The sequence below is a fragment of the Lipophrys pholis genome, assembly GCF_963383615.2.
Source record: "Lipophrys pholis genome assembly, chromosome: 1".
Taxonomy (NCBI): Eukaryota; Metazoa; Chordata; class Actinopteri; order Blenniiformes; family Blenniidae; genus Lipophrys; species Lipophrys pholis.
The window spans coordinates 35,917,810-35,930,979 of NC_137635.1; the positions used below are offsets into that span (position 1 = coordinate 35,917,810).

The window sequence follows — 13,170 nt, forward strand, 5'->3', positions numbered from 1 at the left end:
TGTGAGGTATGAAAATGCCTGTGGTTAATAAAGATGCGCTGCATACTCAAGTGAATTCTTCTTTTCCACTTTCAGCGAGCAGTGAGTTCTGTCTGCTACTATATCATTATTTCTTCCATTAGGACTTCCTTGATTTTGTTGAAGGGCAAGCGGCACATCATCCTCCTCTTTGATTATATCAGAGATTTCCCTTTCTTCTCTCCCTCACCAGTCATCTAATGCAGTATTAATATTTATTAAATTGACTTCCTGATTCCATGGATAATACAAACAAGAATGAAATATAGGGCCACCTTTGGATCTGGCACTCAACACTGCAATCTCCTCCATGACGGAGGAGTAAATAACACATTAATAATTTAGTTTTTCCATAAGAATTGCACAGGTGTGCAGGTGAGTGAATCAAACCTAAAGCTACAGCTACTGTATCCATATTAATACATGTGCTCTGTGTTTTACTGCAGGTATGGTGAACTACAGCGAGGTGTCTGGATACCCCCTTGTCCAGCACTGGAGTCTCCGCTCTGTACTGTACCACGTCAAACTCAATCAGTGGGTCCTTTCTCAAGGTAGATGCCAATGTGCTCATTAATTATCTATTCATAATGTGGTTTCACTGACTGTTTACTTATGTTGGACAAATCCTTGCTGCAGCTGAGAGAAACAGCACCTTGAGCTATCAATTATTTATCACATAGTAATTAATATGACACATCAAGGTTAGCGGCTCATCATTGCACCATTGGTGCTTTTAATTTTTGTTTTTGATCCACTATGTAGTTAGACTGCCATCGTTTTGAATTGTGTTTTGAATATGCCTATACACTTAGGGACTTTAGGAGGCTAGTTTATACATGGTGAGCTTGTTAATAATGATCTCAGTGAAGGTGCCATTGACTTCAACTCTTGCAAAAAAACGTTTTATACTAATTAAACCCATATAAAGCTCTACAAGCACCTCTATATGTAAACATAGCACACAAAGTGACACATTTTGTGTTTTGTAGGTTATACTACCCGCATGGTGGTGTAGTTGTTGTCGCTCTCCTCTCACAGGTAGAATATACCCACTTCGAGTACTTTCCTGAGTGACATTTGCTTGTTTACTCTGTCAGGCTTAATAAGGATTTCTGACTCTATATTGTCCACATTTGTGCATGTGAGAGCATGCCACTATGTTTCTCTGTCCATTGATGGACCGGTGACCTGAGTGCTATAAAGGTGTGAAATGCAACATCGATTATGGTGACGGTATCAACTTGTTACTCAGCTGTTGAATAAAGCATGATAAATGTAATACCTGCTCGTATCTACATTCCAGCGACAGCTGTAGCCAAACAAAATAAAACATATAACTGCATAAACAGGTTTTTCTCTCCAAAGCAGGAGGAAAGACGCCCTGAATAGCAACAGTTTTCATGAAAAGGTGGCCTTTCCACAGGGCAAACCCGAGGCTTAATGTGGTGCTAAAGTTTAAACTCAGGTTATTGCCTGGCTGCCAGAGCGAATGAAAACACATAACAGGCCGGGCATGAAGAGGTAGAGGCTTTAAACTGTTTTATACATGGTGTGATCGGAGAGAAATGTGGGAATGTGCAAGATGAGAGGTGATTCATGTCACCTGTGACAACATTTTAGTGTAGATTCCTTGTCACTGCCATTAAGGTTGTTGTTGTTTTTTTTTTCTGTTTTCTTCTCCCAGCACTGTGTCATGTCTTTGGTAAATGCTAAGTGGACTTTATTGATATGGCACATTTTACTGCTTCTGCATGATCTGTTAGATTCACCTGTTAACACAGACACTGAACAGCAAAGCTTTCCGGTTAAACCATCGCATAAGGAGCGAGCTGGGGTTCATTATCATAGACACTTTAGGAGATGAAGATTGCTCCACCAACCTTGTGTAAAATATGGTCTACTTTAGAACCTGCATTCTGAATGCGGACTCATGTGCAGACTAGACGAACATGCAAACTGCACACATTGAGCCCAGATTCAAACCCAAGGCATTCTGTTTATAACTGCACAGAAGAAATTATGATTTCTGACCTCGGCTGTTTCCGATAATGATATAATGATATTCTTCTGTTTCCTTGGCTTTATCGTGATGTTTATTGCTTGTTTGTTTTGTCATTGTGCCTTAAAAAGAAGTGACAGAACATAAAAAAACACAGATTAAAGGACTTTCTCATTTTTTTTTGCACGTTTGTTTGTGTTTGTTCCCCTTATGAACCCGGAGTGTGGTTTTTACTTTCAATACCACCGTTTTAAGAACACACCTCTTATTTAGTTCATGAATGTGCACGAGAGATGGTGTGTTTATGTGTGTGTACAACCCTATTTTTTGCTTGCCCCTGAGCAGAGCTCGTTGCAGTAGTTCATTTATTATAGATGGTGGCTTTGGACATGTGTCACTGATACTATTGTAAACAGATGTGCAGTGTTGAGTGGAGGAACGGCTTTGATGGATCAAGTTTTCTTTTTTCATTTTCTCACTACTGCTCATAGTGGAGTATAAAAGCTCTCCTAAACGCAAAGATTCATTTGGTTGAATATCCTTAGACTGCGTCAGAAGTGGATGTTACGTGAAGTTCTGATAATGTTGGAGAGAAGTAGATGATAACTAGGAATGAGGTCAGTCAACGCCAGCATGTATCCCATGTTATTGTCTTAGTCCTTTCCTCTGTCTCTGTGATAGGCTGTCATATATCACAAAGCCCTGCATCTATAGTAAGACCAAAGCAAGCTGACAGCCGCCTGCCATAGAAACTTCACAGGATGAGATAACTGTGGATAGGTATTTAGTCAAGCAGTGCTTCCTCTGAAGGCTTCTCCTAGCTTCTGACACATAAAGGATTAGACTGAATATTTCCTGACAGGTCTCTTACTACTAAACGTGTAATTCAATGAGAGGGAAAAAGAAAAACGTTTTACCTTTTCATATGCCTCACTGCATCGCTCGGGTCGCTCTGTTGGCGGTGTTAACGGGTTAAATAAAAATCTGTTGAAATGTTGCATCAATCATTCTGCCTGTCTTGAAGCAGCCTCATTTGATAATTTCGGATTTTGTGATGTTTTAAGTGCATGCATTATTCATAAATCCTTCATAAAATAGTTTCCATTCTGATAAGTGCAGCCACCCCACTGTAAATACAGCCATGACACCTCTAATGCATTTCCAATGGCGCTGCTGTGGTTTGAAAGTGGCTGCCACTTCTGCTGAGGATACACTTTCTATTTTCTCCTCACTCAGAAGCGACTCAACAGCCGCCGTCTTTTTTACTCCCATTTCCCACTTTAGCTCATCATATTTCAACAGCCACCGGAGGGGTGAGGCTACTGATTTTTACATCTGATAGCGAAGCCCCCATCGCTCACGCTCACTGCGCTCTCTGTCTCTCACTTCAGCGGCCTCCTAATTTAATTTTAGAGGAGAAGTAAGAGCGAGCGGAGCGTGAGTGCCGAGATATTAATACTGCTTCTCCTGGAAATCATAATGACAAACTGCTATTGCAGTTTAGCTTTCCAATATTTGCTGAGAGAGAATCCCAGCGAGTGCGTGGTCATTTTGTTGGAGTGTAGTCAATGTCTCTCATCAAACATACTTCCTTGTGCATTTATTATCCTCGTCTGCCTGCACTCCGAATTCACTGATAGTAAAATAACATTAGGAGCTACCTTACAGATAATAAATGGTTTTCTTTTATTGAAGAAGTCTTCATGTCAGTGTTTTCAAGTAGATCGAATTAGTGGTTGAAAATCTCGAGTTCAGACGTTTCCTCAGATACTGTCATACTGCTTGTTTTAGAAATGGAGAAAATCTTTAATATCGCAGGGTTTTTCTCGGGTCACTCGCTCACTAAAGACGGCAGAGGATGTCCTAATATCTACTATGAGATGAGCAGAGTGTGTTTTGTGATACAAACGATGAGGGATGTCATAAAAAGGAAAGAACAACAAACAAACAAGCTATACATGGTTTGAAGCGAATATATAGTATTTTTTTTATTAAAGACTTTGTGTTGTGATTGTTTGTGGAAAAACAAGATATTAAAGGTTCAGTAACATACCAGACCACCAACCACTATCTGGCACCCATCAACAAACTACATTTATTGCTTTTGGATGATGAACATGACTGCAAGGTTTTTATTAAAATGTTATAACATTTGCTACTACTGGCGAGGTACATTTGATTCATGCCCCCTTGTAAAAAAAATAAAAAAAGAACTAAACAGAAGGAGGGATAGAAAAACCAGCAGAAGGTGTATCAACATACCACATCCTTGACTTGGCACAGTCTGACATTTTTTGTAACACTGCTTTTAAATATAGTTGTTCAGGGTTCCACAAAATATCCATTGCGTAAAACCCTCTTAAATTCTCAGGTAATGTACTATCAAAAGTAGGAACTGCTCTTGATATCCGTATTTGTAGGAATAATTTTAATTTCATTGCTGAAACAAGAAATGGGAAACTGTTTAAGCGACCTCTGTATTTCTTATTTGTCTGTGGGTTTATGATGTTAAAAGGGATTTAAATTGTTAGTACAGTTCATTCTTAACCTCGAAGACAGAAGGTTGCACTCACAGCAGAAAAAAGGGCCTTCAGTTGAACTGGCGTGTAAATGTTCATACTGCCCACGAGTCGAGACACTTTCTCATCTGTGTCCACTTCATAGTAGAGTTTGACACTCCATTTTTTGTTGGGAATAGATACTTCACATCAATACTTTAACGCTCTTCTGCAATAATCTAAGAAACATTTCTTGATAGGTTTCTCTTTGTTAGAGACGGTGCACATTCAAACTGGATTATTCATCACATATGGAACAAATAGTGCCGTGCTGATTATAAGACTTCATTTTGGATTTTCTTTTTTTTCTTTAAATGTAGTGGCTTGAAAAAATTGTGTTAAGATGTACAATCAAAGAGAAAATTGCACTTTGCTTTGATATTTTATTTGAATAATGTAGAATCAATAATCTCCCCCCAAAATAAATGTCAGATGTGCAAGATATGTGGTTGTAATCAACGTGCTGGACTGTTTTTTGGGGGGTTTTTTTGGGTGAACTTTGACCAGGATTGAATTAAACTTCTTTTGAGTTTGTATTTATTGCAAATTGTATAGTTATCTCAATACTCAACATTAACATATATTACATGTCTGAACAATAGAGTAGCTCTGGTATATAAAAAGTTAAACGTTGTGGATGTGTCATATCACGTTTCTGTGAGGCGAGCATGTTTTCCTCGGCGGTGGTTGGAATCACATTATTGCACATAAAGTATAGTTTTTACAAGAATACGCATCGTATTTGAGCAGTGGGAAACCTTCTCAGTATTCAGAGTGTATCAGAGGATTGGAAAGTGACAAAGCAGCAATACAAAAATTCATACATTTCGACTATAACCCCCAAATCCCTTTCAGTTGTGTTTCAACTGAAAGCATTCATCCATAGGTTTTGTATTTGTTTCCTTTATCTCTTCAGCTTTCAGCTCAGCCATCCATTCTCTGGACGGAGCGACTCAGCGGAGCGACTTTGTCTCCATCCTCAGGGAGTTCGGGAACCACTATGTGCAGGAGGCGATGTACGGCTTTCAGGAGTCCTGCACCATCTGGTACCCCAACAAACAGGTCCAAAGACAGCTGTGGCTGGAGTACCAGGACATCAGCAAAGGTAGGAGACCTTTGATTACACACGGCGAGCATCGTTTACTATATGTTAACAAAAGTAGTTGAGAATGGCGAAATACCACCTAATGACTGAAGGTCAGGTGAAGATGTTTGACTGTTTTGGTGTTTGTCATTTGTGCACATGTTTAGTTTTCCATGCTGGGCTTTTGGGATGTCTGACCTATTATGTAACAAACTTAGAGCTGTCAGGACTGTCGGAACACACCTCAGCTGCACATGAAGTGTTTGCCAAGAGAAACAATTCAACCTCACATGGGACCTCTGAACAAAACCCTGCCCTCCTTTTTAGTTGGATTCGATCATAGAGCGCGAGAGTGGATATCTTATTTATTTTTATTACTCACAATGCAGCTTCTCATGGTAATGCCTGTTGTTGTTTAGCTTTTCTATAGCCTTGATAGGCACATTTGTTTCGTGGGATCTATAAACCAAGCAAGCATCACAAACTTAACACTCTTCAAGGTGAGTGTTGAACATCACTATTTTCCCGCTTCCTCTCTTCTTTTCCTTGATCAGATTTTATCAGGGTCGGAAAGAATGATGTGAAAGCATTACTCAAGTTTCCAACGAGGGGAGAATAAAACTCGAGCGTGGCATGAAAAAAGTTTGTTCAAGGCTACACGAACAGTAAACAGACACAGTTGAAAAACACGGCTTGGCTCGTGACACTGTGTATATTATGCAGCTGTTTTAAGCTTCCAGAGTTTTGTTATTTTATGAGTTTGTGCCGCTTAATTTCAGAAATAATGCTACTCCCCTTACACTTTTGAAACTGGTTGTTTTGCAAGAAGTGTCTTTCACACCATTTCCACATTGAAGTTGACCCAATGAACCTTTTTTTCAAAATGTTTGGATGCACTGAGTTGTTTTTTTGTTTTTTTTAATCGGGGTCCTTTTGAAGGTCTCAATACCGTTCATTCATGCAGTCGGCAGCTGCAAGCTTCCTGCAGTTGTTTCCTTGAGTTGTCTAGACCACATATGCTTCCCGCGTCATAAGCTCTGTAAAGTCACAATGTGTTTACCATCTGTTTGAGTCCCCCCGTTGATGAATCCAGTGCTGTAGATCAGTGTGTCTTCGGTCTATAATCAGCGTTGCTCTATCTCGAGCAGTTATGTTAAATTCCTCAGTGCTTGAAGGACTGCTACTTCACAGTCGAGCAATCAAAGAAGCAATTGCTCTGCCTTTTGTTTTATTACTCTAAAGCCAGTGTACTTTGTCACCGATCCATCTCTTTGTTACCTGTGCTTGTTTTCTCAGTAAGTCACAGCAGTGATAAATAACAGCCCGTCTCTGCCTGCCGCTTTCACCTCAGTGGCTTCAAACTGTCCACCGTCGTTTCCTTTGTTTGCCCCGGCCACTTGTCTTCTCATCCCTTACTCTGTCCAAGGACACCCCTGCTGCACCATTCACTCCCGGTTACCTCTGCGCTGATAGATGGCTTCAGATCACTGAGTTTTCCCACCCTCCATGAAAAGTGCATTCCTCTTCATTTCCAATGGCGGCTGACACGCAGGTTGCAGACGCTGCTAAATGATTCAACGCAATCAAAAACATCCTATTCTGCTTCCTCTTCAAAAACGGTCTCAGATTTCTTTCCCCCAATTTATGCCAGATCGAGGCAACTTTCCTTGGCTTGATGTCAGCGATACTCAACTTTTGAGCACACTCTAGTGTTATAAACATTTTATATGGAGTACAATATGTATATGCATGTGTTTCACATAGACTGCACATGCGGTTTATTTCTTTGAATGCATTGTTCAGCAGGGAAATCTCCTCAGAATCTGCGTGTGTGCATGCACGCGTCTCTGCATGTAAAGGTAAATATTTCGGGGAAAAAGTTAATGGAACTTTTGCATGACTACTAACAGTGCAGTTCATGTGCAGTATTTTCTTGAATATTTCCACATAACTGATGGCCTGGCATTTCATATTCTAAATCTTCTTCAGCAAGTTGTTGCTACTCATTCCTAAATGTGGAGGAACGAACAATCTGTCTTCATAATTTATTTGATTTGAAGCTAATACCGGAATATTTCCTGTCGTCATCACTCCACATGTGAAAACAACTATAAAAAGGTGTCGTTCTCGTGGGAGTGGAAATTTAATTGTCTGAACTTGTGCCGAATCAATCCAGAACCTATTTTTCCTGTCAGGGGGGAGCAGAGTGATTACATCGGGCTTTGAAGACCCGAAATGATTCAATCGAACTGGTAAATGTTTCAGCCGAGAGCACGGACCATTCGTTTTCTAGTAAAAAGAATTGATTCCATTGGCAAAAACGTGAAATCAGAGCCATCGTTCTTAATCTCTTCCTGGCTTCTTGGAAACATCCTGGCCTTTTGGAGGGAGTAATGAGCTCACAGGAGAATTTGATGATCCATGTCTTCACCCTTTGCTCCAAATACAAGCTGTGCCCGACTGCAGCCGCCCTCCATATTCAGTGAGAAGCCAGGCTGATCGTTTTTCTGCATCTTAGCACTCCGGGTTGCAGCTGCTACCAGCTGTAATAGACAGTAGCTATAATTACATCAAATACACATTAAAGATGAAATCAATATTTTTGTCATCGCTTCAGATGTTTTATCGCATCATTTGCATTGCACCAGTGAAATGTGCCTGTTACAGAAAACACCATGTTGTGCAGTCCTCTCATCTGTGTCATTGTAGCTCTGGCCTGTTAAGCTGCAGATGTGTGGTTTATATGATTTTGTATTTATAGGAAATCTCATTTGTCATGCACAATCAAATACTTTGTGATGTTTTGTTTTTAGTTTTTTTTTGAGTTTTGGGAAATCTCATAAATACAAAACACTTTCACAAAACAGCCCATCTGCTACTTTAATCAAAGTCAATAAAATATAAATAACCAAATAAATAAAAAAGCCCACAACTGTGTGATATTGTGTGATATTGTGTATCAACTGTGAATTATAACTCAACAGACCGTAGCTCAGTGGGTGAAAAAGCCACGTAGTGCAACACCATCTCTAAAGTTAATTGAAAACTTACACCGGTTGTTTACTAATGACCCGGGAACCTGAAAACAACATGCACGTGCGCGCACACACACACACACACACACACACACACACACACACACACACACACACACACACACACACACACACACACACAGAGCACAGGGAAATATTTGCAAATATGTATGTACAGATACACACAGCAAGAATATCTTTGCTGTATCAGTCATGTTTGTGGAGGCTCTGCCGTAGCTCATTAACCATTGTGTGTGTGTGTGTCTGTGTGTGTGTGTGTGTGTGTGTGTGTGTGTGTGTGTGTGTGTGTGTGTGTGACGCTGTGGCAGAGTGATTAATAGAACTTTCCTCCCTGCCCTCGGTTGTGATGTGAGCTTCCTATTGTCAGACGCATGACCTCAATTACCACGCTGAAGATCAGACATGAACAGCATGAAAACCACCTTTGCTCTGCTCATGTTGCCACGTTTATTACAACGAGAAAATGCTTTTGATTTGGATCGCTAAGGACCGAAGGGGACATTTAAAAAGGGTTTCTGTGTGGAATATCAGTTTATTTAATGTGGTTGTACCTGTTTTCAGGGTCTGGTAATAAAGAAACTCTTTTCATGAATATCCGGCTCTGTATTTTAGAGAAGTATTTAAAGTTTGGAGTATATTTTACAGTTTGCTTCATGCACCATTTCAGCTTAATTCAAGTAATGACACGTGTACATATTAGAATGGCTGCTCAGAGAAACATTGCATCTGTATAATTTGTATACATTTGCCCCAACAAATAATAAATAAGTACATAAAAACTACTTAGTATTTATTCTAATATTGCAGTTCTCCAAGAAACTAATAGAAACTCCTATTAGCTAAATTTACGTTTTTTTTTGTTGTATTTATAGTTATTTCTGTCATTTAAATAAAGTCAAACAACTAATTAGATTTAAGTGTTACAATTCTAGTATCATTAAAATGATTTTGTGGAATAATGTGATGTGTGTTCCCCAAGAGGGTATGTGATTATACAGGAAAGAAATGTTGTGTCATGTTGCTTTTATTTCACCCGAATTATCCCGAACAAACAAGTGATGCATGTTAACAGTCTGTTTGGGTAAACCTTCATAGGGTTAAAGATGAATGTAATACCACATGGACTTACAAATTTAAGGGTCAATTTTGTAGAAGTGATTAAATTGTTACATCTACTTGTTTATAGTTTGGAAAAAGCGACATAATATATTTAGTTATTTGGCATAATGCATATGTCAAAGGTGGTCTTTGATCTTAGCATCATGACTTTTTCCTGTCATAAATGTGCCACATTCAGTTTCTTAATTAAATCGCATTGCCAGTCAGATTTCTTGTCACACATTGCGTGGGCTTATTAAATACATATAAATAACTTATTTTTACATACACTCCCAAAATGAGGAGAGAACACAGCCATCCACGGAGTGGATGTGAATAGGATTAGCCTTATTTAGTTTGCCTCGTCTGTCATTTGCCGAGTGACCTGTCCCCGGGAACTTTTGTGAGGAGCAGTTTGCTTGAAAACAACTTCAAAATAATTAGATGCTTTGGAGTTTTGTCAAAAGTACACTCTAGCAGCAATTAAAAATTGAATATACTTCAGAAACGCCTAAAGGTGACATTATAGAACTTGGCGAATTGTTAAATGTCAGATCAAACTGAAAATACCAAATCCTGATGGAAATTTTCCGACTTAAGCCAAGGTGTGTCTGCAGTAAACAGTGCCACCGAGAATTATATCTCTCCTCATTGTTTTTTTACTAAGAAATGTTTTCCCCAGCTTATTATCTACCTCTTTTTCCCCTCTCTGACTTTTGTTCGCCCCCCTTTTTCTGTTTACTTTCTCTCTCAATTAAATCACCATGACCTCCTTCCTCAACCTCTGTGCCGTCCTCCCACAGAGCCAGGCGTAAGCTTTTCACCCATCCTCCACTGCCAGCTTTGCGTGTTGGAATGCGTGTTACTATGATCATCCTGCCAGGAGCCAGGTAAAAATAGACACCTTATTTATTCTATTAGGGCCTGTCATTTTAACAAAGAAGCAGCCCGAGAACGTCTCGCTCCGGGGTGAGAGATGAGAGTGGAGGAGGGAAGGTGCCGAAGAAGGGCTGGAAAGACATGGGAGAAATTATTCAGAAGTGGGCCCGACCTGTTTGACCCGTCTCCACCAGCACACCACACGTACACACCCCGGCGCCACCTGACCTGCCTGCTTACCAGCTGGGAATTATGCAACACTCACTGCTGATCCCTTACAAGATTTCTACCATATATACTTGACTATTTCTCGCTTGGTCATACTGGATTTGCATATTGTCATCTTAGTTTTGGCATTTGTTTTTTTAGAGAACATAGTCTTCAACACATTATCTTCAAACAAAAGTGGAATATGCTGTAACTATGTGAATACAGTGGAAGCGTCACATAATATGAGTGCAAGGAGGTGATGTATACCAAAAGACCAGTGTGCAGGTGGGTAAGATAATTGTAGAAAGGAAGATGACAAGTGTGCTTTTGACAGTTATTTTCCGGGCTTTGGAGTGAGATTATTTTGGCCCGAACCAGTCAGCAGTGATTCGCTTAACTTGTATTTTTCTCCAAATGACACAATGATAACCGTGAACCCTTGTCATTTGATTTGAACATTGTTGTTTTTGGAGTTTTTTTTCATGCAATTTCCTTATTTTGCCTCCATCTTGTTACTAATTGTATTATTTATTGCTTTATGTTCGTCCTCAAACTTATAAAGCTTTAGTGGAACTGTTTTTTCCAGTCTGTGAAAAGCAGCTTTCAGCGAGTTGTTAACTTACAATGTGGGCGACAATTTACAAATTTGTGACTTCCATAAAAAATTAAAAATGTGTTGAATAGAAACTGCAATGAAAGGAAACGTAGGTATAAACATTGAGTTCAGTCAAATGTGTTTTCACAGCTTCAGGTATAAACGCTGATAGACGGTGTAAGTTTGTACTTTTCCGACGGCAAATGGGCTGTTCCTTAAAGCAATGTCACATTCACCTATTCTTACACACGCACGCACGGATGCACGCACGCCTAACAGCAGAAACAGTGCCGCCACGCGAGTTGTCCCCCTGCTGGGAGTAACTAGGGGGTTCAGAGTCTTGTTCAAGGACACTCTGGCACTTTGACAGGCAGAGATGGGGATCAAGCTGCTAACCGTGGGATTAAAGCATAATGTGACGCTGCTGTGACTCCACCTGAGCCACCGCAACCAGGCATCATGTTATCAATGCAGCCATGTTAAGTTGTGGATGAAATTTTAAAAAGACACCCCCTCTAACCAGGTGTCTGTGACCTCCTGCTACGAATACAATGGTGCCCAGTCGTGTGGACAGTAATGTGTAGCTGGCTGCTCGGTTTTCAGGCAGTTACAGTGCCAGATGCAATGCATTTATCCGCAGATCAGTGTCGCTCTGCGACTCACTGCTCTTTAGGTGCATCTACTGGTCCCACATCAAGATTGAAATAACACTGAACAAATTTGGAATGTTTTCCTCAAGAAATGTCATCTTGTGGGTCTCTGGCCTCGGGCTGTAAACTCTAACATAAATATTCTACACGTTTAGCTCTCGGTTTTCCGTCTCGGTTGGTTAGAGTCTTCTGCTTTTCTACCCAGGCTATATAGCACTACTATTTTACTCAAGATTTCTTAAAACACCCAAAAAAATCTTAAAAAAAAAAAACACTGATTATTTATAGAGTTTTTTTTTCCATCACTTGGCACCATATAGCTTTTCAAAACATGAGCGTGAAAATTACCGTGATTGATAAATTGTTAATTCAGAAAGTGACAATAGTGGACACTTTAGAACGTTCTCTGTGACCTTATATAAGCTGTAGCTCGGTTTACTGAGACCCTTAATGGAATCGAAGCAGTGACAGGTCAAGTGTTGGCTTGTTATTGCAATAATTAGGAAAGGTTTCATTTTGGAGGGTGTTGGTAATGGCACATGACAGCATAATCACTGCAGTGCATATGTCACACAGGGATAGTGATTAGATGTGGCGCCTCCACAATGTTTGATAAAGAATATGGCACTGTGAAGCTTTCTCAGTGCCACTTAGCAGGGTCTGGTTTAGCCAGGCTCAGCTAAACCCACTTTAATAATGGCTATGATATTACATCATTGTCAGCACAGTACATGTGACCTAAAATAGATAGGAGGCTATGCTGATTGGCTCATGAATTGTTTAATAAGGGTCTCCACCGGGACCTGGGTATTATTAGGTTTGGTAAACTACTGAATGGAACAGAATATCAAATTTGATGCTGGTAAAACAAATTTAATACAGGTTATTTTTGATAACTGGATCGGAGAAGTAATGCCCGCTGCCACAGAGGTCCCCCCCAAATAGATTGAATAAATGCCTTGTTAGAAATGGCCAGGAAGAGAGTGAGGAACCATCTGGGGGTTGAAATTGCAACACACACAT

At 40.0% G+C, this 13,170-nt stretch overlaps 1 protein-coding gene across 3 annotated transcripts in view; it reads left to right on the top strand.

Moving 5' to 3' along the window:
• Positions 1-13,170, top strand: part of astn1 (astrotactin 1) — a gene marked incomplete at its 3' end in the record, with an annotated part of 367,742 nt that overhangs the window by 221,452 nt on the left and 133,120 nt on the right. For all 3 annotated transcript variants that reach the window (XM_080461072.1, XM_080461073.1, XM_080461074.1), the window contains exons 16-17: positions 465-569; positions 5,492-5,680. In XM_080461072.1, coding sequence (XP_080317198.1) covers positions 465-569; positions 5,492-5,680 — 294 coding nt within the window. The remainder of the gene's footprint in view (positions 1-464; positions 570-5,491; positions 5,681-13,170) is intronic.